Consider the following 26275-nt stretch of genomic DNA (forward strand, 5'->3'; position numbering starts at 1 on the left):
GAACACAGGTAGAGGAGAAGAAGAGCGATAACAAAGGTAGAGGAGAAGAAGAGAGAGAACACAGGTAGAGAAGAGAGAGAACACAGGTAGAGAAGAGAGAGAGAGAACACAGGTAGAGGAGAAGAAGAGAGAGAACACAGGTAGAGAAGAGAGAGAACACAGGTAGAGGAGAAGAGAGAGAAAACACAGGTAGAGGAGAAGAAGAGCGATAACAAAGGTAGAGGAGAAGAAGAGAGAGAACACGGGTAGAGGAGAAGAAGAGAGAGAACACAGGTAGAGGAGAAGAAGAGAGAGAACACAGGTAGAGGAGAAGAAGAGAGAGAACACAGGTAGAGGAGAAGAAGAGAGAGAACACGGGTAGAGGAGAAGAAGAGAGAGAACACGGGTAGAGGAGAAGAAGAGAGAGAACACGGGTAGAGGAGAAGAAGAGGGATAACAAAGGTAGAGGAGAAGAAGAGAGAGAACACGGGTAGAGGAGAAGAAGAGCGATAACAAAGGTAGAGGAGAAGAAGAGAGAGAACACGGGTAGAGGAGAAGAAGAGAGAGAACACGGGTAGAGGAGAAGAAGAGAGAGAACACGGGTAGAGGAGAAGAAGAGAGAGAACACGGGTAGAGGAGAAGAAGAGAGAGAACACAGGTAGAGGAGAAGAAGAGAGAGAACACGGGTAGAGGAGAAGAAGAGAGAGAACACGGGTAGAGGAGAAGAAGAGAGAGAACACGGGTAGAGGAGAAGAAGAGAGAGAACACGGGTAGAGGAGAAGAAGAGGGATAACAAAGGTAGAGGAGAAGAAGAGAGAGAACACGGGTAGAGGAGAAGAAGAGCGATAACAAAGGTAGAGGAGAAGAAGAGAGAGAACACGGGTAGAGGAGAAGAGAGAGAGAACACGGGTAGAGGAGAAGAAGAGAGAGAACACAGGTAGAGGAGAAGAAGAGAGAGAACACGGGTAGAGGAGAAGAAGAGCGATAACAAAGGTAGAGGAGAAGAAGAGAGAGAACACAGGTAGAGGAGAAGAAGAGAGAGAACACGGGTAGAGGAGAAGAAGAGAGAGAACACGGGTAGAGGAGAAGAAGAGAGAGAACACAGGTAGAGGAGAAGAAGAGAGAGAACACGGGTAGAGGAGAAGAAGAGAGAGAACACGGGTAGAGGAGAAGAAGAGAGAGAACACAGGTAGAGGAGAAGAAGAGAGAGAACACGGGTAGAGGAGAAGAAGAGAGAGAACACGGGTAGAGGAGAAGAAGAGAGAGAACACGGGTAGAGGAGAAGAAGAGAGAGAACACAGGTAGAGGAGAAGAAGAGAGAGAACACGGGTAGAGGAGAAGAAGAGAGAGAACACAGGTAGAGGACAAGAAGAGGGAGAACACAGGTAGAGATGGAGGATGAGCTGAAGAGAGAGAAAAGGTATAGGTAGAGGATGAGCTGAAGAGAGAGAAAAGGTATAGGTAGAGGAGGAGCTGAGGACAGAGAATAGGTAGAGGACTGGAGGACAGAGAACAGGTAGAGGACTGGATGACAGAGAACAGGTAGAGGAGGAGCTGAGGACAGAGAACAGGTAGAGGAATGGAGGACAGAGAACACATAGAGGACTGGAGGACAGAGAACAGGTAGAGGACTGGAGGACAGAGAACAGGTAGAGGACTGGAGGACAGAGAACAGGTAGAGGACTGGAGGACAGAGAACAGGTAGAGGACTGGAGGACAGAGAACAGGTAGAGGACTGGAGGACAGAGAACAGGTAGAATACTGGAGGACAGAGAACAGGTAGAGGACTGGAGGACAGAGAACAGGTAGAGGACTGGAGGACAGAGAACAGGTAGAGGACTGGAGGACAGAGAACAGGTAGAGGACTGAAGGACAGAGAACAGGTAGAGGACTGGAGGACAGAGAACAGGTAGAAGACTGGAGGACAGAGAACAGGTAGAGGACTGGAGGACAAAGAACAGGTAGAGGACTGGAGGACAGAGAACAGGTAGAGGACTGGAGGACAGAGAACAGGTAGAGGACTGGAGGACAGAGAACAGGTAGAGGACTGGAGGACAGAGAACAGGTAGAAGACTGGAGGACAGAGAACAGGTAGAGGAGTGGAGGACAGAGAACAGGTAGAGGAGTGGAGGACAGAGAACAGGTAGAGGAGTGGAGGACAGAGAACAGGTAGAGGAGTGGAGGACAGAGAACAGGTAGAGGACTGGAGGTTAGGCTGCCATAGTAACTAAAGCATTACAACCACAGTGTTGTCTGACCATTTAAACCATTGTCTTGTTGGTTTCTGACCAATGTGTGTTTTTGTTTGTTTCCTCTTACAGAACGGAAGGTAGCGTTCTCTGTTACTTTGGGAGTTGGGGGTTACTATGGTGGTTACTATGGACCCACATCCACTACCCTGGTCTACAAGGACATCCTGACAAACATCGGCAATCACTACAACCCAACTAATGGTGAGTTACAATGTATGCTTTGCTGCAATTTCTTACTATTGAACTGATCTGTGGAGAGCCTTCAACTGGATTATCTATAGAGAGTCTTCAACTGAATTATCTATAGTGTTCAACTGAATTATCTATAGTGTTCAACTGAATTATCTATAGGGAGTGTTCAACTGAATTATATATATGGAGTGTTCTAATGGATTATCTATAGAGTCTTCAACTGAATTATCTATAGTGTTCAACTGAATTATCTATAGTGTTCAACTGAATTATCTATAGAGAGTCTTCAACTGAATTATCTATAGTGTTCAACTGAATTATCTATAGAGAGTCTTCAACTGAATTATCTATAGTGTTCAACTGAATTATCTATAGTGTTCAACTGAATTATCTATAGAGAGTCTTCAACTGAATTATCTATAGTGTTCAACTGAATTATCTATAGAGAGTCTTCAACTGAATTATCTATAGTGTTCAACTGAATTATCTATAGTGTTCAACTGAATTATCTATAGTGTTCAACTGAATTATCTATAGAGAGTGTTCAACTGAATTATCTATAGTGTTCAACTGAATTATCTATAGTGTTCAACTGAATTATCTATAGAGAGTCTTCAACTGAATTATCTATAGTGTTCAACTGAATTATCTATAGTGTTCAACTGAATTATCTTTTGTGTTCAACTGAATTATCTATAGTGTTCAACTGAATTATCTATAGGGAGTGTTCAACTGAATTATCTATAGTGTTCAACTGAATTATCTATAGTGTTCAACTGAATTATCTATAGTGTTCAACTGAATTATGTATAGCGTTCAACTGAATTATCTATACTGTTCAACTGAATTATCTATAGTGTTCAACTGGATTATCTATAGAGAGTCTTCAACTGAATTATCTATAGTGTTCAACTGAATTATCTATAGAGAGTCTTCAACTGAATTATCTATAGAGAGTGTTCAACTGAAGTCTGTATGGAGAGAGAGAGCCTCACATGTTTCATCTCTTTCCCAGGTCACTTCACAGCCCCAGTGAGGGGAGTGTACTACTGAAGTCTGTATGGAGAGAGAGAGCCTCACATGTTTCATCTCTTTCCCAGGTCACTTCACAGCCCCAGTGAGGGGAGTGTACTACTGAAGTCTGTATGGAGAGAGAGAGCCTCACGTTTCATCTCTTTCCCAGGTCACTTCACAGCCCCAGTGAGGGGAGTGTACTACTTCAGAATCGCCTTGTTCGGAATCGTAGAAAGGAACAGCGGCATACACTGCAACCTCCGAACAAACGGCCTCGTAACCCTGAAGGCAGGTCTTTGGGAAGACACTGCAACCTCCGAACAAACGGCCTCGTAACCCTGAAGGCAGGTCTTTGGGAAGACACTGCAACCTCCGAACAAACGGCCTCGTAACCCTGAAGGCAGGTCTTTGGGAAGACACTGCAACCTCCGAACAAACGGCCTCGTAACCCTGAAGGCAGGTCTTTGGGAATACACTGCAACCTCCGAACAAACGGCCTCGTAACCCTGAAGGCAGGTCTTTGGGAAGACACTGCAACCTCCGAACAAACGGCCTCGTAACCCTGAAGGCAGGTCTTTGGGAATACACTGCAACCTCCGAACAAACGGCCTCGTAACCCTGAAGGCAGGTCTTTGGGAAGACACTGCAACCTCCGAACAAACGGCCTCGTAACCCTGAAGGCAGGACTTTGGGAATACACTGCAACCTCCGAACAAACGGCCTCGTAACCCTGAAGGCAGGTCTTTGGGAAGACACTGCAACCTCCGAACAAACGGCCTCGTAACCCTGAAGGCAGGTCTTTGGGAAGACACTGCAACCTCCGAACAAACGGCCTCGTAACCCTGAAGGCAGGTCTTTGGGAATACACTGCAACCTCCGAACAAACGGCCTCGTAAACCTGAAGGCAGGTCTTTGGGAATACACTGCAACCTCCGAACAAACGGCCTCGTAACCCTGAAGGCAGGTCTTTGGGAAGACACTGCAACCTCCGAACAAACGGCATCGTAACCCTGAAGGCAGGACTTTGGGAATACACTGCAACCTCCGAACAAACGGCCTCGTAACCCTGAAGGCAGGTCTTTGGGAAGACACTGCAACCTCCGAACAAACGGCCTCGTAACCCTGAAGGCAGGTCTTTGGGAAGACACTGCAACCTCCGAACAAACGGCCTCGTAACCCTGAAGGCAGGTCTTTGGGAATACACTGCAACCTCCGAACAAACGGCCTCGTAACCCTGAAGGCAGGTCTTTGGGAATACACTGCAAAGTCCCAGCACCATGTAGCTAATGCTGCCTCTCTGCTGCTGGAGCAGGGAGACGTAGTTGACGTTCAACTGGGTGGAACCACAATCTATGATGACAGTCACAAGAGAAACACCTTCAGTGGCTTCCTGCTCTTCCCAGTGTGAGATGCTCATCAGTGAACCACAATGGAATGAGGCCTTCAGCCAACGTGTGTTTATCAACTGTATTTGTTTTTATTGATTACAATGTGGCGCACCCTTCTCCTTTTGATTATAAAATCAATTAAATCGATTGATCCCATCAATACATAAATAAATCAACCTAGCAATCTGTCAATCACTACGAATCTTTCTGCAAGTGAAAATTAAAGATTAACAACATATGTATTCTCATGTATGTTGTGGACTCAAGATCATTCAATATTTATTTTCATTCTATATCAATCTACAGAAGTAGAGATGTTCACTGTAAATAAGCTGTTGATAATACCCTGCTGGTTGAGTAACTGTTAGGTATGGTAGAGCAGCTGTTAGGTATGGTAGAGCAGCTGTTAGGTATGGTAGAGTAACTGTTAGGTATGGTAGAGCAGCTGTTAGGTATGGTAGAGTAGCTGTTAGGTATGGTAGAGCAGCTGTTAGGTATGGTAGAGTAGCTGTTAGGTATGGTAGAGCAGCTGTTAGGTATGGTAGAGCAGCTGTTAGGTATGGTAGAGTAACTGTTAGGTATGGTAGAGCAGCTGTTAGGTATGGTAGAGTAGCTGTTAGGTATGGTAGAGTAGCTGTTAGGTATGGTAGAGCAGCTGTTAGGTATGGTAGAGCAGCTGTTAGGTATGGTAGAGTAACTGTTAGGCATGGTAGAGCAGCTGTTAGGTATGGTAGAGCAGCTGTTAGGTATGGTAGATCAGCTGTTAGGTATGGTAGAGTAGCTGTTAGGTATGGTAGAGCAGCTGTTAGGTATGGTAGAGCAGCTGTTAGGTATGGTAGAGTAACTGTTAGGTATGGTAGAGCAGCTGTTAGGTATGGTAGAGTAACTGTTAGGTATGGTAGAGCAGCTGTTAGGTATGGTATAGTAACTGTTAGGTATGGTAGAGCAGCTGTTAGGTATGGTAGAGTAACTGTTAGGTATGGTAGAGCAGCTGTTAGGTATGGTAGAGTAGCTGTTAGGTATGGTAGAGCAGTTGTTAGGTATGGTAGATCAGCTGTTAGGTATGGTAGAGCAGCTGTTAGAGCAGCTGTTAGGTACGGTAGAGTAGCTGTTAGGTTTGGTAGAGCAGCTGTTAGGTATGGTAGAGCATCTGTTAGGTATGGTAGAGCAGCTGTTAGGTATGGTAGAGCAGCTGTTAGGTATGGCAGATCAGCTGTTAGGTATGGTAGAGTAGCTGTTAGGTATGGTAGAGCAGCTGTTAGGTATGGTAGAGTAACTGTTAGGTATGGTAGAGTAGCTGTTAGGTAAGGTAGAGCAGTTGTTAGGTATGGTAGATCAGCTGTTAGGTAAGGTAGAGCAGTTGTTAGGTATGGTAGATCAGCTGTTAGGTATGGTAGATCAGCTGTTAGGTATCGTAGAGCAGCTGTTAGAGCAGCTGTTAGGTATGGTGGAGTAGCTGTTAGGTATGGTAGAGCAGCTGTTAGGTATGGTAGATCAGCTGTTAGGTATGGTAGAGTAGCTGTTAGGTATGGTAGAGTAGCTGTTAGGTATGGTAGAGCAGCTGTGAGGTATGGTAGAGCAGCTGTTAGGTATGGTAGAGTAGCTGTTAGGTATGGTAGAGCAGCTGTTAGAGCAGCTGTTAGGTATGGTAGAGCAGCTGTTAGGTATGGTAGAGCAGCTGTTAGAGCAGCTGTTAGGTATGGTAGAGCAGCTGTTAGGTATGGTAGAGCAGCTGTTAGGTATGGTAGAGCAGCTGTTAGGTATGGTAGAGCAGCTGTTAGGTATGGTCGAGTAGCTGTTAGGTATGGTAGAGCAGCTGTTAGGTATGGTAGAGTAGCTGTTAGGTATGGTAGAGTAGCTGTTAGGTATGGTAGAGCAGCTGTTAGGTATGGTAGAGTAGCTGTTAGGTATGGTAGAGTAGCTGTTAGGTATGGTAGAGTAGCTGTTAGGTATGGTAGAGTAGCTGTTAGGTATGGTAGAGTAGCTGTTAGGTATGGTAGAGTAGCAGTTAGGTATGGTAGATTAGCTGTTAGGTATGGTAGAGTAGCTGTTAGGTATGGTAGAGCAGCTGTTAGGTATGGTAGATCAGCTGTTAGGTATGGTAGAGCAGCTGTTAGGTATGGTAGAGCAGCTGTTAGGTATGGTAGATCAGCTGTTAGGTATGGTAGAGTAGCTGTTAGGTACGGTAGAGTAGCTGTTAGGTATGGTAGAGCAGCTGTTAGGTATGGTAGAGCTGCTGTTAGGTATGGTAGAGCAGCTGTTAGGTATGGTAGATCAGCTGTTAGGTATGGTAGAGTAGCTGTTAGGTACGGTAGAGTAGCTGTTAGGTATGGTAGAGCAGCTGTTAGGTATGGTAGAGTAGCTGTTAGGTATGGTAGAGCAGCTGTTAGGTATGGTAGAGCAGCTGTTAGGTATGGTAGAGTAGCTGTTAGGTATGGTAGAGCAGCTGTTAGGTATGGTAGAGTAGCTGTTAGGTATGGTAGAGCAGCTGTTAGGTATGGTAGAGTAGCTGTTAGGTATGGTAGAGCAGCTGTTAGGTATGGTAGAGTAGCTGTTAGGTATGGTAGAGCAGCTGTTAGGTATGGTAGAGTAGCTGTTAGGTATGGTAGAGTAGCTGTTAGGTATGGTAAAGTAGCTGTTAGGTATGGTAGAGTAGCTGTTAGGTATGGTAGAGCAGCTGTTAGGTATGGTAGAGTAGCTGTTAGGTATGGTAGAGTAGCTGTTAGGTATGGTAGAGTAGCTGTTAGGTATGGTAGAGTAGCTGTTAGGTATGGTAGAGTAGCTGTTAGGTATGGTAGAGTAGCTGTTAGGTATGGTAGAGTAGCTGTTAGGTATGGTAGAGTAGCTGTTAGGTATGGTAGAGTAGCTGTTAGGTATGGTAGAGCAGCTGTTAGGTATGGTAGAGTAGCTGTTAGGTATAGTAGAGTAGCTGTTAGGTATGGTAGAGTAGCTGTTAGGTATGGTAGAGTATCTGTTAGGTATGGTAAAGAAGCTGTTAGGTATGGTAGAGTAGCTGTTAGGTATGGTAGAGAAGCTGTTAGGTATGGTAAAGTAGCTGTTAGGTATGGTAGAGTAGCTGTTAGGTATGGTAAAGTAGCTGTTAGGTATGGTAGAGTAGCTGTTAGGTATGGTAGAGCAGCTGTTAGGTATGGTAGAGTAGCTGTTAGGTATGGTAGAGTAGCTGTTAGGTATAGTAGAGTAGCTGTTAGGTATGGTAGAGTAGCTGTTAGGTATGGTAGAGTAGCTGTTAGGTATGGTAAAGAAGCTGTTAGGTATGGTAGAGTAGCTGTTAGGTATGGTAGAGAAGCTGTTAGGTATGGTAAAGTAGCTGTTAGGTATGGTAGAGTAGCTGTTAGGTATGGTAGAGCAGCTGTTAGGTATGGTAGAGTAGCTGTTAGGTATGGTAGAGTAGCTGTTAGGTATGGTAGAGTAGCTGTTAGGTATGGTAGAGTAGCTGTTAGGTATGGTAGAGCAGCTGTTAGGTATGGTAGAGTAGCTGTTAGGTATAGTAGAGTAGCTGTTAGGTATGGTAGAGTAGCTGTTAGGTATGGTAGAGTAGCTGTTAGGTATGGTAGAGAAGCTGTTAGGTATGGTAGAGTAGCTGTTAGGTATGGTAGAGAAGCTGTTAGGTATGGTAGAGTAGCTGTTAGGTATGGTAGAGTAGCTGTTAGGTATGGTAGAGCAGCTGTTAGGTATGGTAGAGCAGCTGTTAGGTATGGTAGAGTAGCTGTTAGGTATGGTAGAGTAGCTGTTAGGTATGGTAGAGCAGCTGTTAGGTATGGTAGAGCAGCTGTTAGGTATGGTAGAGCAGCTGCAGTCTAACTAATCCTCTTCATCTACTGTCTAACTAATCCTCTTCATCTAATGTCTAACTAAACCTCTTCATCTACTGTCTAACTAAACCTCTTCATCTACTGTCTAACTAAACCTCTTCATCTACTGTCTAACTAAACCTCTTCATCTACTGTCTAACTAATCCTCTTCATCTAATGTCTAACTAAACCTCTTCATCTACTGTCTAACTAAACCTCTTCATCTACTGTCTAACTAAACCTCTTCATCTACTGTCTAACTAAACCTCTTCATCTACTGTCTAACTAATCCTCTTCATCTACTGTCTAGCTAAATCTCTTCATCTACTGTCTAACTAATCCTCTTCATCTACTGTCTAACTAAACCTCTTTGTCTACTGTCTAACTAATCCTCTTCATCACCATCTACTGTCTAACTAAACCTCTTCATCTACTGTCTAACTAATCCTCTTCATCTACTGTCTAGCTAAACCTCTCCATCTACTGTCTAATTAAACCTCTTCATCTACTGTCTAACTAACCCTCTTCATCTACTGTCCAACTAAACCTCTTCATCTACTGTCTAACTAAACCTCTTCATCTACTGTCTCACTAAACCTCTTCATCTACTGTCTAACTAAACCTCTTCATCTACTGTCTCACTAAACCTCTTCATCTACTGTCAAACTAAAACCTCTTCATCTACTGTCTAACTAAACCTCTTCATCTACTGTCTAACTAATCCTCTTCATCTACTGTCTAACTAAACCTCTTCATCTACTGTCTAACTAAACCTCTTCATCTACTATCTAACTAAACCTCTTCATCTACTGTCCAACTAAACCTCTTCATCTACTGTCTAACTAAACCTCTTCATCTACTGTCTAACTAAACCTCTTCATCTACTGTCTCACTAAACCTCTTCATCTACTGTCTCACTAAACCTCTTCATCTACTGTCTAACTAAACCTCTTCATCTACTGTCTAACTAAACCTCTTCATCTACTGTCTCACTAAACCTCTTCATCTACTGTCTCACTAAACCTCTTCATCTACTGTCTAACTAAACCTCTTCATCTACTGTCTAACTAAACCTCTTCATCCACTGTCTAACTAATCCTCTTCATCTACTGTCTAACTAAACCTCTTCATCTACTGTCTAATTAAACCTCTTCATCTACTGTCTAGCTAATCCTCTTCATCTACTGTCTAACTAAACCTCTTCATCTACTGTCTAACTAAACCTCTTCATCTACTGTCTCACTAAACCTCTTCATCTACTGTCTAACTAAACCTCTTCATCTACTGTCTAACTAATCCTCTTCATCTACTGTCTAACTAAACCTCTTCATCTACTGTCTAACTAAACCTCTTCATCTACTGTCTAATTAAACCTCTTCATCTACTGTTTAACTAAACCTCTTCATCTACTGTCTAACTAAACCTCTTCATCTACTGTCTAACTAAACCTCTTCATCTACTGTCTAACTAAACCTCTTCATCTAATGTCTAACTAAACCTCTTCATCTACTGTCTAACTAATCCATAAAATAGAAGACACTCAGTAACCAGTAATGGTCAGAGAAGAAGAAGAGAGGAGAGAGTCTTAACAGTTCAGTATTTTTAATGGTTGTAGTACAGCATGACAAAGCATAGGCGGACATCACTCATTCAGTCATTCACATACAGCAGTTAGTAAGTTATTTCCCTGATGTTTCAAAGATGCAGTTATGGTTTAGTAGGGCATGCTTAGTGAGCAGAAAGTAGGTTTGCCAAATTCCAGAATCTTTATTTCCCCCAAAAGTCAAAGGTTTTTCCAGAAACTCAGGTTGAAAGATTCCCAGAATCTGAATGTAGGGAATCTGGAATCCTTCAACCGGGATTTCTAGAAAATTTACCGGAATATTGCAAGCGTTGCAGAGAGGACATAAAAACACATTTTAGTCTTCATTTTAGGATGAAAGTATAATAGAACTAGAAGCAGTATGTGAACATCAACGTTGGGTTCCATTCCACTTCAATTCCAGGCAATTCAGACACTACACTGAAATTCCAATTGTAATTCCAATTCTCGTCAACGCTTTTAAATGAGGAAAATGTGGAATTGGAATTTGGTTTACTTTCTGAATTAACTGCAAACTGAAATTGAATTCATCCCAACCCTGCTGGACAAACAGTAGTTGTGAAACTATTTTGTCTAGATTGGCTTTTGATCTGCAAACTTTTCCCCAACAGGAAATATGAATATGTAAAATAAGATATTATTTCCCATGACAAACAGTTACCTAAACATTTAACATATAGAAATGTGCTGTATGAAATCAGGTAACACATGAAATCAGGCTACACTGAAATCAGGTTACACATGAAATCAGGTTACACATGAAATCAGGAAACACATGAAATCAGGCAAGACATGAAATCAGGTAACACATGAAATCAGGCAACACATGAAATCAGGTTACACATGAAATCAGGTTACACATGAAATCAGGTAACATGTGACATCAGGTAACACGTGACATCAGGTAACACATGATGTCAGGTAACACATGATGTTAGGTAACACAAGAATTCAGGTAACACAAGAATTCAGGTAACACAAGAATTCAGGTAACACATGATGTCAGGTAACACAAGAATTCAGGTAACACAAGAATTCAGGTAACACATGAATCAGGTAACACATGAAATCAGGTAACACATGAAATCAGGCAACACATGAAATCAGGCAACACATGAAATCAGGTTACACATGAAATCAGGTTACATGTGACATCAGCTAACATGTGACATCAGGTAACACATGATGTCAGGTAACACATGATGTCAGGTAACACATGATGTCAGGTAACACAAGAATTCAGGTAACACATGAATTCAGGTAACACAAGAATTCAGGTAACACAAGAATTCAGGTAACACATGAATTCAGGTTAAACATGCAATCAGGTAACACACGAATTCAGGTAACACAAGAATTCAGGTAACACAAGAATTCAGGTAACACAAGAATTCAGGTAACACATGAATTCAGGTTAAACATGCAATCAGGTACCAGATGAAATCAGGTAACAGATGAAATCAGGTTACACATGAAATCGGGTTACACATGAAATCAGGTTACACGTGAAATCAGGTAACACATGAAATCCGGTTACACATGAAATCAGGTAACACAGGAAATCAGGTTACACATGAAATCAGGAAACACAAGAAATCAGGTACCACATGAAATCAGGTAACACATGAAATCCGGTTACACATGAAATCAGGTAACACATGAATGTGTGTAGTTCAAGTTGGAAACAATGCTAATGTCTGAACAGTGAACATGCAGGTTGAATGAGTTTGACATCTCTTTCCAAAAACAAAGTGTGGATAGAAAAACTGCAACAGCCTACAACTAGTAAGCTTACTATTCCCTATGCAGCGCACTACTTTTTACAAGGGCCCATAGGGCTGTAGTCCACTACCTTTGACAAGGGCCCATAGGGCTCTATAGGGAACAATCAAAAGTAGTGCCCTATACTGGGAATAGGCTTCCATTGGGACACAACCTGTAAATATAAATGGCCACCATTTTTTTACAACCACATAACGTTAGGTTTGTGTGCTAATTCTCTACGCTTCCCCCAAAGTGTACACTCCCTGCGTCCCTCCCCCCCCCCCACCCAACTCCCCGATTTAAAAAAGTAATACACAGACATCAGCATTCAGCTACTAGGTTTATAAAATATCATACACAGTGATGAACCTTTATACGGTCCGTCTAGATAGTACAACTCTAAGGGCACTATTCCCTACGTAGTGCACTACTTTTGACCGAGCCCTATAAGCCCTTGTAGTGCACTATAGAGGGAAAAGGCCATTTGGGATATCATTTCCCTCCTTTTTTTGGTTTTGTAAACGGTTGACATTCAGAGCCCCGCCCCCTCATCTGAGGGTTGGTCATGTGACCATACCGCCTGTCACGTATTCAGAGATGGGGAGAGAGGGAGAGAGAGAGAGAAAGAGAGAGAAAGAGAGAGGGGGAGGGGGGGGGAGAGCGAGCAGAGGGAGAGCGAAAGACAAAGAGAAAGACAGAGAGGGAGAGACAGAGAGGGAGAGACAGAAAGGGAGAGACAGAGGGTGAGAGACAGAGAGGGAGAGACAGAAAGGGAGAGACAGAGGGTGAGAGACAGAGGGTGAGAGACAGAGAGGGAGTGACAGAGAGAGACAGAGGGAGAGAGACCGAGAGATAGACAGAGGGAGAGACAGAGGGAGAGAGAGAGAGACAGAGACAGAGGGAGAGACAGAGGCAGAGAGAGAGAGAGAGAGAGGGAGAGACAGAGGCAGAGAGAGAGGGAGAGAGAGAGACAGACAGACAGATGAAGAGAGAGCAGAGGGATACAGAGGAAGAGAGAGAGGGATACAGAGGGAGAGAGAGACAGGGAGAGACAGAGAGAGGGATACAGAGGGAGAGAGAGACAGGGAGAGACAGAGACACAGAGAGAGAGAGACAGAGGGAGAGACAGAGAGGGAGAGACAGAGAGGGAGAGACAGAGGGAGAGAGGGAGAGACAGAGAGAGAGAGAGACAGAGACAGAGAGAGAGAGACAGAGATACAGAGGGAGAGAGACAGACAGACAGAGAGAGAGACAGATGGAGAGACAGAGGGAGAGACAGAGAGACAGAGGGAGAGAGACAGACAGACAGAGAGAGAGACAGATGGAGAGACAGAGGGAGAGACAGAGAGAGAGACAGATGGAGAGACAGATGGAGAGACAGATGGAGAGACAGAGGGAGAGACAGAGAGGGAGAGACAGAGAGAGAGAGAGAGAGACACAGAGAGAGAGAGAGAGAGAAAGGAAATATTAGAAGTAACAAATAAAACCTTCCACTGACTGATCAGCCAAATAATAACACAATCAACATGACTGTACCTTTCAGCCAACTCTGGAGTGTGTGTGTACCTACATCCTCTTTTCTGTAAACACACCCATTCCCTCCACATTCCTCTTTTTCACACCCCACATCAATACCATACAGAATCAATAATCATAGTGATAACATCACAAATAAACAACACATCAAAACAAATAAATATTGAATGAAAACAAATAAATGATGAATGAAAACAAAAAAATATGAATGAAAACAAGTAAATAATGGACATTCAAATATAATAGTTACTTAAATACTATATTAACGCAAGCAGGTTGGCTTTGAGTCCGGAGATTGTCATTGCGTGAGGCTTCTTGCAGTTTGGTGATGATGCTACGTATGTCCAGTTCGTCCCTCGTTGTGTGGTTGCAGTACTTGCACAGCGTACTGTAGGTTACTGTTAAAAAAGCTTAACAGTCATTTGGGACCTGTTATGACATCACTTGTATGTCCTCCAGCGTGTCACATGTTCTCTGTGATGTCACACAGGCACTTTGTGATGTCATAGAGGTTCCTTATTTATGATGCCACAGAGGCTCTCCATGATGTCACAGGAGATTAGAACCGTCTTGTTTCATCCGTCTCATCTCTCATCTCCTTTCAATTGTGCTTCTACTTTCTTTTTGTCGCTACGTGGACTTGTTGCAGTTCACACATTCATTCCCCACTCAGCCTGGTGACTGACTGATTGGCTGGAAACCCTGTGTAGTGGGTCTAGAGGTCAGAATTGAAAGGTCAACCGACAGGTTGTTTTAGGGGTCAGAGATCGTTGGTTCAGTTCAGAGCGAGGTGAGTGTGCGGAACAGCTGTGTGAGGCAGAAGACGGAAGCAGTGAGGGCGGTACACTGCTTGGCAAGGAGCTTGGTGCTGAGGTCATGACAGCTCCGCCTCCCGCTTGCCCTCTCCGCCGCCAGCACAAACTCCCGGTACGTTCTGGCCACGTCCGCCAGCCCCGCCAGTGCCTCGGCATTCCTCCGGTCGCACCGGTCGCACCCAGAGAACCACAGGCACATGCCGGCCATGCCCACCAGGGTCCTGAAGCTGTCGGAGAGGGAGAAGAGCATCTCGTCTGGGGTCTGCCCCACCCGGACCACCTTCTGACAGCCAGCCATCAGCCTCCGGGCCTCCCCGTGGAGAAGACGCTTGTTCTCTGAGAAGTGGGTGGCGCAGGTCTCCCTGGGGTGCCTCCCCCCTCTCCCCCCCATCCTCCCCCCCTGCAAGAGGGTGAGAAGCTCGTCCACGTCGCTCCGGATGGTCTGGAACCCTGCAGGGGGCGGTGGGAAGCGGCGGTGGCGTAGTCGGCTGATATCATCATGGAGACTTGACTGGGACAAGAAGCAGTTGGACGGGGAAAGGAGCGGGGAGAGGAGTGGGGAGAGCTCCATGGAGGAGGAGGGAGGCAGGACGGAGTGAGGGAAGGAGGGAGAGAGGAGGGAGGAAGGAGGGGAGGAGGAGAGGAAAGAGGAGAGAGGAGGAGAAGTCGTGAGGGGGAGGGCCAGCGCAGAGGAAGAGGGTTGGGAGGCGGGAGGTGAACTTGTCCGGCAGGAGAACTCGTAAACTGTCAACTCATCGTCGAAGCTGTCACCCCCGCTGAAACAGTTGGTATAAACCAGCGGTGGCGGACACCTGCATGCCTCCAAGGGCGTCTGCACCCCCTCCAGGACCGTCTCGCACCCTGACGCCAGCACCGAGCTACACCCAAAATCAGGCTTTGCCGGCGAATAGGATTCCGTGTGGGCCTGGTTGGGCTGGGTCTCACAGGTGGAGGTGAAGACCCCACAGCCTGTAGTCAGAGTGTTCAGCAGGCCTGCCTCCTCGCCTGGGGGTTTACAGAAGCTGTTGCTCTCAAATGGCCGTCCTGTCATGTTATAACCAGGGAAGCTGAGCCCCGGTCCGTTCAGACTCTGTGTGGTCACCACTATAGCAGAGGGGCAGGAAGACAACGGAGCGGACATTTTGGGGCCTGAAAGGGGTTCCGGGTATGGCTCTGGCTTGGGTTCTACTCTGATGGGGTGAGGATTAGAAGAAGAGGAATTCAGACTCTGTGTGGTTACCACTAAAGCAGGGGGATAAGAAGACGACAAGGTGGCCATTTTGTAGCGTATGGATAGTGGTTCATGGTCTGGTTTGGGCTCTACGCGTATGGGCATGGGAGAGGAAGGACAGGAAGGTAATGGGGCGGCCATTTTGTGGATAGTGGGATCTGGGGAGAGTAGTTCAGAGACTGGTTTGGGCTCCAGACAGATAGGAGGGGCAGTTTCCACTGTAGCAATGGGACAGGTAGGCAACTTGACAACCATTTTGGGATCTGGTCTGATCTGTTTGGACTCTAGAGAGATGGGTGCTAAAGGGGGAGGAAGGGAGGATCCGTAGACCATCACAACCTTCTCGACCACCTCCTTGACCTCCGAAACCGTCAACCTCGTGATTTCCGCCCCGGCCGTCTCCACAACAACCTCGCCAACCTCCGATTCTGTCAGCGTAACCTCGGAATCATCCGACTCTGCCAACGCCACCCCGGAATCTTTCAAATCCTCCACTGTCGCCACCTTTGTGACATCGTCTTCCTTGATGGTTTTAGTGGTGACCATTACCTCAGTCTTGTTGCTGGTGGTCTCCGGAGAGGGGCTCCTGTTGGGGCTTCCCACCCCAGAGAGGGTGAGGGTTTCCTGGGAGCGAGATAAATAGAGGGGCAAGCTCTGGATCTTCCCCCGTAATGTGGAGGCCGAGAGGCTTTGCCCGATGATGCCCGGTGAGCAAGGCCGGAGGAGGAAGCCTGTTGTAGGTGATATGGGAGACTCTTTGGGAATGTTAGCCATAGCGGAGTTGGCATTAGCTGAATTAGCATTAGTCATAGCTAAGTTAGCATTACCTGTAGAATCATTGCTAGTTGTAAGGGAATGAATTATAGCATTAGCTTCATTGTTAGCCGTAGAAAAATCGGCATTAGCTATAGTGTTAGCCGGAACAGATTTGATGCTATTTGTATCTTTGTGATTAGCAGTGGCTAAATTAGAGTCAGAGCTAACTGTAGTCTCAGTGTTAGCCATGACAGAATGAATGTTGGCTGTAGCTGCAACGTTAGCCGTAGCAACATCAGTGTTACCAGTAACAGAATTAGTGCTAACTATAGCTTCATCATTGTCAGTTTCTGCTTTCCTTTGGCTTGTCAGGTCTTGGTGACTGAGAGTGAGTTTTCTATGGACTTGAGTCAAGCAGCTAATGTCCTTCTCTCCGTCTGAGAGTGTGAAGGGTTGAGACCCCACATTCCCATCCTTGCTATCCCTCTCTCCCCTCTCTGTGTGGGGGATGGAGGGGGCTGGGAAGGGTGGCAGTGGAGAGGTGGGGGGAGGAGGAGTAGAAAGGGGAGTCACGCTCTCCTCACCACCAGCCACGCCTTGTTCACCCCCCGTGTCCCTCCCACACACACCTGGATGGGAGATACTTATTTGGGGTACGAAAGAAGCTTCCTGATCCTCGTCTTTCGTTAGACACAGAGGTCGTCTACTAAACTGGGACCCCCTAACAGAGGGTGGAGCTTCAGAAATGAGCGAGGGCTGTCTCTGCTCTCTGTCGCTCTCCCCCTCCTCCCCCGTTTCCTCCCCCCTCTGCCCCTCCTCCTCCTTAATCTCAGTCAGAAACATGTGACATGTGAACGGTCCTGCCCCTGCTTCTCCACCCCCCTCCTCTTCCTCCATCTCTCCCTCCACCTCCTCCCCGTCTCCTCTCCGATCAATGCTCTCCTTGCCGTCTGGTTCTACTCTACAGCGGACAGCCGTGATGGAGAGGGAGGCTGCCGTCACCAGGGCCGTGACCGATTTGGACTCCATCACGTCGGGCTCCGTCTCCATGGACTGCCGCCTGCTCCTGGAGCTCCTATGGAGGTCAGCCTTCGGGTTATCAGGCGCCCGTGGCTCTCCAGGTCCTCGATGGGAGCCCTCTGGGCTGGGCTTGGTGAGGATAGGCTTGGACTCGAGCTGGGACGCCTCACCCTCGGCATGGCTCAGAGAGGAGACAGTAGGACATGGGTTCTGGCTCTGCTCAGAGGGTTCTGGGTCCAGACTCAGCTGCTGGCTTTCGTCTGAGCTCTCTGTCCGGTTCTGTCCCCGGTCCGGATACTGATCAGGAATGTGATCTGGGTTCCAGTCCATGTTCCGCTCCTGGTTTTGGTCCGGTCCAGGGTAGGAGACTGTTGAGGTGAAGTCGGTCTGCATGAAGGAACGCCGTTTCTTTGATCTTTTCCTAGAGAGCCTGGAGAACATCTCTCTCCCTCCTCCTCCTTCGTTGGTCTCTCCCTCTCTACCCTCCTCTCTTTCATGCCTCGTTCCTTCAGCCAGGCTGATTCTGATGTCACTCAGGCTCACAGTTTGCTGCGTCATTCCACTCGTCATCTCGGCGGAAAAATCTGGAAAAAAATGACAACTTTATGTGAGGAAAGAAATCAGAACAAACCTAACATAATAAAGTGCATAACTTCACCAACCTCTGGACATCTAAGAGGGACTAACTCTTACACCTTACAGTACAGTAATAACCCTGACACACCTCTGGACATCTAAGAGGGACTAACTCTTACACCTTACAGTACAGTAATAACCCTGACACACCTCTGGACATCTAAGAGGGACTAACTCTTATACCTTACAGTACAGTAATAACCCTGACACACCTCTGGACATCTAAGAGGGACTAACTCTTACACCTTACAGTACAGTAAAAACCCCACCAACCTCTGGACATCTAAGAGGGACTAACTCTTACATCTTACAGTACAGTAATAACCCTGACACACCTCTGGACATCTAAGAGGAACTAACTCTTACATCTTACAGTACAGTAATAACCCCACCAACCTCTGGACATCTAAGAGGAACTAACTCTTACACCTTACAGTACAGTAATAACCCTGACACACCTCTGGACATCTAAGAGGGACTAACTCTTACACCTTACAGTACAGTAATAACCCTGACACACCTCTGGACATCTAAGAGGGACTAACTCTTACACCTTACAGTACAGTAATAACCCTGACACACCTCTGGACATCTAAGAGGAACTAACTCTTACACCTTACAGTACAGTAATAACCCCACCAACCTCTGGACATCTAAGAGGAACTAACTCTTAAATCTTACAGTACAGTAATAACCCTGACACACCTCTGGACATCTAAGAGGAACTAACTCTTACACCTTACAGTACAGTAATAACCCTGACACACCTCTGGACATCTAAGAGGGACTAACTCTTACACCTTACAGTACAGTAATAACCCTGACACACCTCTGGACATCTAAGAGGGACTAACTCTTACACCTTACAGTACAGTAATAACCCTGACACACCTCTGGACATCTAAGAGGAACTAACTCTTACACCTTACAGTACAGTAATAACCCCACCAACCTCTGGACATCTAAGAGGAACTAACTCTTACATCTTACAGTACAGTAATAACCCTGACACACCTCTGGACATCTAAGAGGAACTAACTCTTACACCTTACAGTACAGTAATAACCCTGACACACCTCTGGACATCTAAGAGGAACTAACTCTTACACCTTACAGTACAGTAATAACCCTGACACACCTCTGGACATCTAAGAGGAACTAACTCTTACACCTTACAGTACAGTAATAACCCTGACACACCTCTGGACATCTAAGAGGAACTAACTCTTACACCTTACAGTACAGTAATAACCCTGACACACCTCTGGGCATCTAAGAGGAACTAACTCTTACACCTTACAGTACAGTAATAACCCCACCAACCTCTGGACATCTAAGAGGAACTAACTCTTACACCTTACAGTACAGTAATAACCCTGACACACCTCTGGACATCTAAGAGGGACTAACTCTTACACCTTACAGTACAGTAATAACCCCACCAACCTCTGGACATCTAAGAGGACCTAACTCTTACATCTTACAGTACAGTAATAACCCTGACACACCTCTGGACATCTAAGAGGAACTAACTCTTACACCTTACAGTACAGTAATAACCCTGACACACCTCTGGGCATCTAAGAGGAACTAACTCTTACACCTTACAGTACAGTAATAACCCTGACACACCTCTGGACATCTAAGAGGAACTAACTCTTACACCTTACAGTACAGTAATAACCCCACCAACCTCTGGACATCTAAGAGGAACTGACTCTTACACCTTACAGTACAGTAATAACCCTGACACACCTCTGGGCATCTAAGAGGGACTAACTCTTATACCTTACAGTACAGTAATAACCCTGACACACCTCTGGGCATCTAAGAGGAACTAACTCTTACACCTTACAGTACAGTAATAACCCCACCAACCTCTGGACATCTAAGAGGAACTGACTCTTACACCTTACAGTACAGTAATAACCCCACCAACCTCTGGACATCTAAGAGGGACTAACTCTTACACCTTACAGTACAGTAATAACCCTGACACACCTCTGGACATCTAAGAGGGACTAACTCTTACACCTTACAGTACAGTAATAACCCTGACACACCTCTGGACATCTAAGAGGAACTAACTCTTACACCTTACAGTACAGTAATAACCCTGACACACCTCTGGACATCTAAGAGGAACTAACTCTTACACCTTACAGTACAGTAATAACCCTGACACACCTCTGGACATCTAAGAGGAACTAACTCTTACACCTTACAGTACAGTAATAACCCCACCAACCTCTGGGCATCTAAGAGGGACTAACTCTTACACCTTACAGTACAGTAATAACCCTGACACACCTCTGGACATCTAAGAGGGACTAACTCTTACACCTTACAGTACAGTAATAACCCTGACACACCTCTGGACATCTAAGAGGAACTAACTCTTACATCTTACAGTACAGTAATAACCCCACCAACCTCTGGACATCTAAGAGGGACTAACGCTTACACCTTACAGTACAGTAATAACCCCACCAACCTCTGGACATCTAAGAGGGACTAACTCTTACACCTTACAGTACAGTAATAACCCTGACACACCTCTGGGCATCTAAGAGGAACTAACTCTTACACCTTACAGTACAGTAATAACCCCACCAACCTCTGGACATCTAAGAGGAACTAACTCTTACACCTTACAGTACAGTAATAACCCTGACACACCTCTGGGCATCTAAGAGGAACTAACTCTTACACCTTACAGTACAGTAATAACCCTGACACACCTCTGGACATCTAAGAGGGACTAACTCTTACACCTTACAGTACAGTAATAACCCTGACACACCTCTGGGCATCTAAGAGGAACTAACTCTTACACCTTACAGTACAGTAATAACCCTGACACACCTCTGGACATCTAAGAGGGACTAACTCTTACACCTTACAGTACAGTAATAACCCTGACACACCTCTGGACACCTAAGAGGACCTAACTCTTACACCTTACAGTACAGTAATAACCCTGACACACCTCTGGACATCTAAGAGGAACTAACTCTTACACCTTACAGTACAGTAATAACCCCACCAACCTCTGGACATCTAAGAGGAACTAACTCTTACACCTTACAGTACAGTAATAACCCTGACACACCTCTGGACATCTAAGAGGGACTAACTCTTACACCTTACAGTACAGTAATAACCCTGACACACCTCTGGACATCTAAGAGGAACTAACTCTTACACCTTACAGTACAGTAATAACCCTGACACACCTCTGGACATCTAAGAGGGACTAACTCTTACACCTTACAGTACAGTAATAACCCTGACACACCTCTGGGCATCTAAGAGGAACTAACTCTTACACCTTACAGTACAGTAATAACCCCACCAACCTCTGGACATCTAAGAGGAACTAACTCTTACACCTTACAGTACAGTAATAACCCTGACACACCTCTGGGCATCTAAGAGGAACTAACTCTTACACCTTACAGTACAGTAATAACCCTGACACACCTCTGGGCATCTAAGAGGAACTAACTCTTACACCTTACAGTACAGTAATAACCCTGACACACCTCTGGGCATCTAAGAGGAACTAACTCTTACACCTTACAGTACAGTAATAACCCTGACACACCTCTGGGCATCTAAGAGGGACTAACTCTTACATCTTACAGTACAGTAATAACCCTGACACACCTCTGGACATCTAAGAGGAACTAACTCTTACACCTTACAGTACAGTAATAACCCTGACACACCTCTGGACATCTAAGAGGGACTAACTCTTACACCTTACAGTACAGTAATAACCCTGACACACCTCTGGGCATCTAAGAGGAACTAACTCTTACACCTTACAGTACAGTAATAACCCCACCAACCTCTGGACATCTAAGAGGAACTAACTCTTACACCTTACAGTACAGTAATAACCCTGACACACCTCTGGACATCTAAGAGGGACTAACTCTTACACCTTACAGTACAGTAATAACCCCACCAACCTCTGGACATCTAAGAGGGACTAACTCTTACACCTTACAGTACAGTAATAACCCCACCAACCTCTGGACATCTAAGAGGGACTAACTCTTACACCTTACAGTACAGTAATAACCCTGACACACCTCTGGACATCTAAGAGGGACTAACTCTTACACCTTACAGTACAGTAATAACCCTGACACACCTCTGGACATCTAAGAGGAACTAACTCTTACACCTTACAGTACAGTAATAACCCCACCAACCTCTGGACATCTAAGAGGGACTAACTCTTACACCTTACAGTACAGTAATAACCCTGACACACCTCTGGACACAGGCCCTGATGTTGGGTCTTCAGGCGAGGCGAACCGATCCTTCGCATCAAAGAACTCCTCGTCAGAACTGCTGTCTCCGAACCCTGGAGGCGGCTGGAGGATGGGCACGGGCTCCAGGGTTAGGAGCGCCCCCTGCTCTTCCTCCTCCTCACCACCACCCTCCTCTTCCTCAGGCTCAGGGTGAGGGTGGATGAGGCTGCGGGTGCTGTCAGGGGTAACATTAGGGCAGATATTGTAGTAATGCCTTGCGTCTTTCTGCTCGAAGGTAAACACACAGTCCATAAGTGAGGAGGAGGAGGAACGAGGACGTCCGGAAATGGAAAATACCTCCTGTCCAGTTCCTTCATTACTCCTCCTCCTCTCTTCCCTCTTCTCCTCCTCATCCTCATCGTCACTCGCCTCCGGAGGACTGGGGAGGTACTCCAGCATGAGAGAGAGCTCAGCGTAGTTCAGGTTCTCAGAGGGGTCAACCATGGGGGTCACAGGTTCAGAGTTCACGGAGTCAGGGGTCATGGGAGAATGGTGAGGGTTGACCCAAGCTCCGTTGCCTGATCTCCTCCCTCTTCCCCGTCCTCTGCACTCTCCTCCCCCTCCTCCTCCTCTCCACTCTCCTCCTCTCCACTCTCCTCCTACCCCTCCTCTCCACTCTCCTGACACCCCTCCACCTCCTTCTCCTCTCCACTCTCCTGCCCCTCCTTGGGGTGAGGATGCACCCCCTCGTGGGTGAGGCTGGGGATGGGGGGGCTCCACTGTGAGGCGGAAGGGAGGGTGAGGGTGGGAGGAAGAGCAGGCGATCAGGTCATCTTCCTCCAGAGCATCCAGGGAGTCACTGGAGATGCTGGTCATGAAACGAGAGTCAGTACGACACGAGTCTGACGCCTCCTCTGATACGGACGGGTGTTCTTCTGTCGTAGCTCCCCCAACCTCCCCTCCTCCTCTCTCCTCCTCTCCTTTCCTCTCCCCTCCTCCTCTCTCCTCCTCTCCTTTCCTCTCCCCTCCACCTCTCTCCTCCTCTCCTTTCCTCTCCCCTCCTCCTCTCTCCTCCTCTCCTTTCCTCTCCCCTCCTCCTCTCTCCTCCTCTCCTTTCCTCTCCCCTCCTCCTCTCTCCTCCTCTCCTTTCCCCTCCCCTCCTCTTTCCTTCTTTGCTCTCTCGTCCTCTCCTTCTCTGCCGTCTTCCTGCATTCTTCCGTTCTCTGCTCCTCGTTGTTTCTCGGACTTCTCCTCTTCTCCAGCTTCAGTGTCTTTCTTTCTCCGGTCCCCAACTCCTCCCACCTTCTCCTCAATTGTCTCCTTCTCTCTGCTTTTTCTCAGTGGAGACATAGTTCCGTATTTCATATTTTTCTCTTGTTCTCCTTCTCCCTTCTCCTTCTTTTTCCTCTCATCTCTCTCCTTCCTCTCTTTCCTCTCCTCTTTCCTCTCCTCCATAATCCGGCGTAGACCGACAGGGTCTGATGTGGTTCGCTTGTTGTTATGGGATACGAGGGAGATGAGAGTGTCCATGTCCATGTCTGAGGAATCGTCCGAGTCACTGCCACACCGCGACACATAACCTATAGAAACACCATGACAACATGAAACACCGCGACACATAACCTATAGAAACACCATGACAACATGAAACACCGCGACACATAACCTATAGAAACACCATGACAACATGAAACCTGGAACACATAACCTATAGAAACACCATGACAACATGAAACCTGGAACACATAACCTATAGACACACACCATGACAACATTAAACCTGGAACACATAACCTATAGAAACACCATGACAACATGAAACCTGGAACACATAACCTATAGAAACACCATGACAACATGAAACCTGGAACACATAACAAATAGACACACACCATGACAACATGAAACACCGCGACACATAACCTATAGAAACACCATGACAACATGAAACCTGGAACACATAACCTATAGAAACACCATGACAACATGAAACCTGGAACACATAACCTATAGAAACACCATGACAACATGAAACCTGGAACACATAACATCATGAAAAAACACTTCTGCAACTTGATTTTCATGATAGGTTTACTTATTTAACAGCTTACAGTATATACTGCACTATCTGACACAGAAACAACCTAGTTCTACTGTCTGACACAGATACAACCTAGTTCTACTGTCTGACACAGACACAACCTAGTTCTACTGTCTAACACAGACACAACCTAGTTCTACTGTCTGACACACAGACACAACCTATTTCTACTGTCTGACACAGATACAACCTAGTTCTACTGTCTGACACAGACACAACCTAGTTCTACTGTCTAACACAGACACAACCTAGTTCTACTGTCTGACACAGACACAACCTAGTTCTACTGTCTGACACAGATACAACCTAGTTCTACTGTCTGACACAGATACAACCTAGTTCTACTGTCTGACACAGACACAACCTAGTTCTACTGTCTAACACAGACACAACCTAGTTCTACTGTCTGACACACAGACACAACCTATTTCTACTGTCTGACACAGATACAACCTAGTTCTACTGTCTGACACAGACACAACCTAGTTCTACTGTCTAACACAGACACAACCTAGTTCTACTGTCTGACACAGACACAACCTAGTTCTACTGTCTGACACAGATACAACCTAGTTCTACTGTCTGACACACAGACACAACCTAGTTCTACTGTCTAACACACAGACACAACCTAGTTCTACTGTCTGACACAGATACAACCTAGTTCTACTGTCTGACACAGATACAACCTAGTTCTACTGTCTGACACACACACAACCTAGTTCTACTGTCTGACACACAGACACAACCTAGTTCTACTGTCTAACACAGACACAACCTAGTTCTACTGTCTAACACAAACACAACCTAGTTCTACTGTCTGACACAGACACAACCTAGTTCTACTGTCTGACACAGATACAACCTAGTTCTACTGTCTGACACACAGCCACAACCTAGTTCTACTGTCTAACACACAGACACAACCTAGTTCTACTGTCTGACACAGACACAACCTAGTTCTACTGTCTAACACAGATACAACCTAGTTCTACTGTCTGACACAAATACAACCTAGTTCTACTGTCTGACACACACACAACCTAGTTCTACTGTCTGACACACAGATACAACCTAGTTCTACTGTCTGACACAGACACAACCTAGTTCTACTGTCTGACAAAGATACAACCTAGTTCTACTGTCTGACACACAGATATAACCTAGTTCTACTGTCTGACACAGACACAACCTAGTTCTACTGTCTGACACACAGATACAACCTAGTTCTACTGTCTGACACAGATACAACCTAGTTCTACTGTCTAACACAGATACAACCTAGTTCTACTGTCTGACACACAGATACAACCTAGTTCTACTGTCTGACACACAGACAGAACCTAGTTCTACTGTCTGACACACAGACACAACCTAGTTCTACTGTCTGACACACAGATACAATCTAGTTCTACTGTCTGACACAGACACAACCTAGTTCTACTGTCTGACACACAGATACAACCTAGTTCTACTGTCTAACACAGATACAACCTAGTTCTACTGTCTGACACACAGATACAACCTAGTTCTACTGTCTGACACACAGATACAACCTAGTTCTACTGTCTGACACAGATACAACCTAGTTCTACTGTCTAACACAGATACAACATAGTTCTACTGTCTGACACACAGATACAACTTAGTTCTACTGTCTGACACACAGATACAACCTAGTTCTACTGTCTGATACACAGATACAACCTAGTTCTACTGTCTGATACACAGATACAACCTAGTTCTACTGTCTGACACAGACACAACCTAGTTCTACTGTCTGACACACAGATACAACCTAGTTCTACTGTCTGACACAGACACAACCTAGTTCTACTGTCTGACACACAGACACAACCTAGTTCTACTGTCTAACACAGATACAACCTAGTTCTACTGTCTGACACACAG

General features: G+C 45.7%; 3 protein-coding genes across 7 annotated transcripts in view; 2 read left to right on the forward strand and 1 right to left on the reverse strand.

Moving 5' to 3' along the window:
* LOC139577729 (complement C1q-like protein 2) overlaps positions 1-5073 on the forward strand; it is a 29733-nt gene extending 24660 nt beyond the window's left edge. For 3 of the 5 annotated variants that reach the window (XM_071404916.1, XM_071404915.1, XM_071404913.1), the window contains 3 exons: positions 2301-2432; positions 3607-3695; positions 4648-5073. In XM_071404916.1, the coding sequence (XP_071261017.1) occupies positions 2301-2432; positions 3607-3695; positions 4648-4845 (419 nt within the window). In that variant the 3' untranslated portion in view covers positions 4846-5073. Of the gene's footprint in view, positions 1-2300; positions 2433-3438; positions 3574-3606; positions 3696-4423; positions 4517-4647 lie in introns of those variants that run through there. The other 2 variants (XM_071404917.1, XM_071404918.1) reach the window with 2 other exon arrangements.
* The window catches only part of LOC139579781 (scavenger receptor cysteine-rich type 1 protein M130-like), a 524366-nt gene that overhangs the window by 409943 nt on the left and 88148 nt on the right, over positions 1-26275 (forward strand). The gene's annotated exons all lie outside the window — the stretch shown is intronic.
* The window catches only part of LOC139577939 (uncharacterized), an 86319-nt gene continuing 73548 nt past the window's right edge, over positions 13505-26275 (reverse strand). The window contains exons 15-17 of the mRNA XM_071405061.1: positions 23362-23843; positions 22284-23280; positions 13505-17946 (exon numbers count right to left, since the gene is read on the reverse strand). Coding sequence (XP_071261162.1) covers positions 14321-17946; positions 22284-23280; positions 23362-23843 — 5105 coding nt within the window. The 3' untranslated portion in view covers positions 13505-14320. The remainder of the gene's footprint in view (positions 17947-22283; positions 23281-23361; positions 23844-26275) is intronic.

The sequence above is a fragment of the Salvelinus alpinus genome, chromosome 6 (assembly GCF_045679555.1).
Source record: "Salvelinus alpinus chromosome 6, SLU_Salpinus.1, whole genome shotgun sequence".
Classification (NCBI taxonomy): Eukaryota; Metazoa; Chordata; class Actinopteri; order Salmoniformes; family Salmonidae; genus Salvelinus; species Salvelinus alpinus.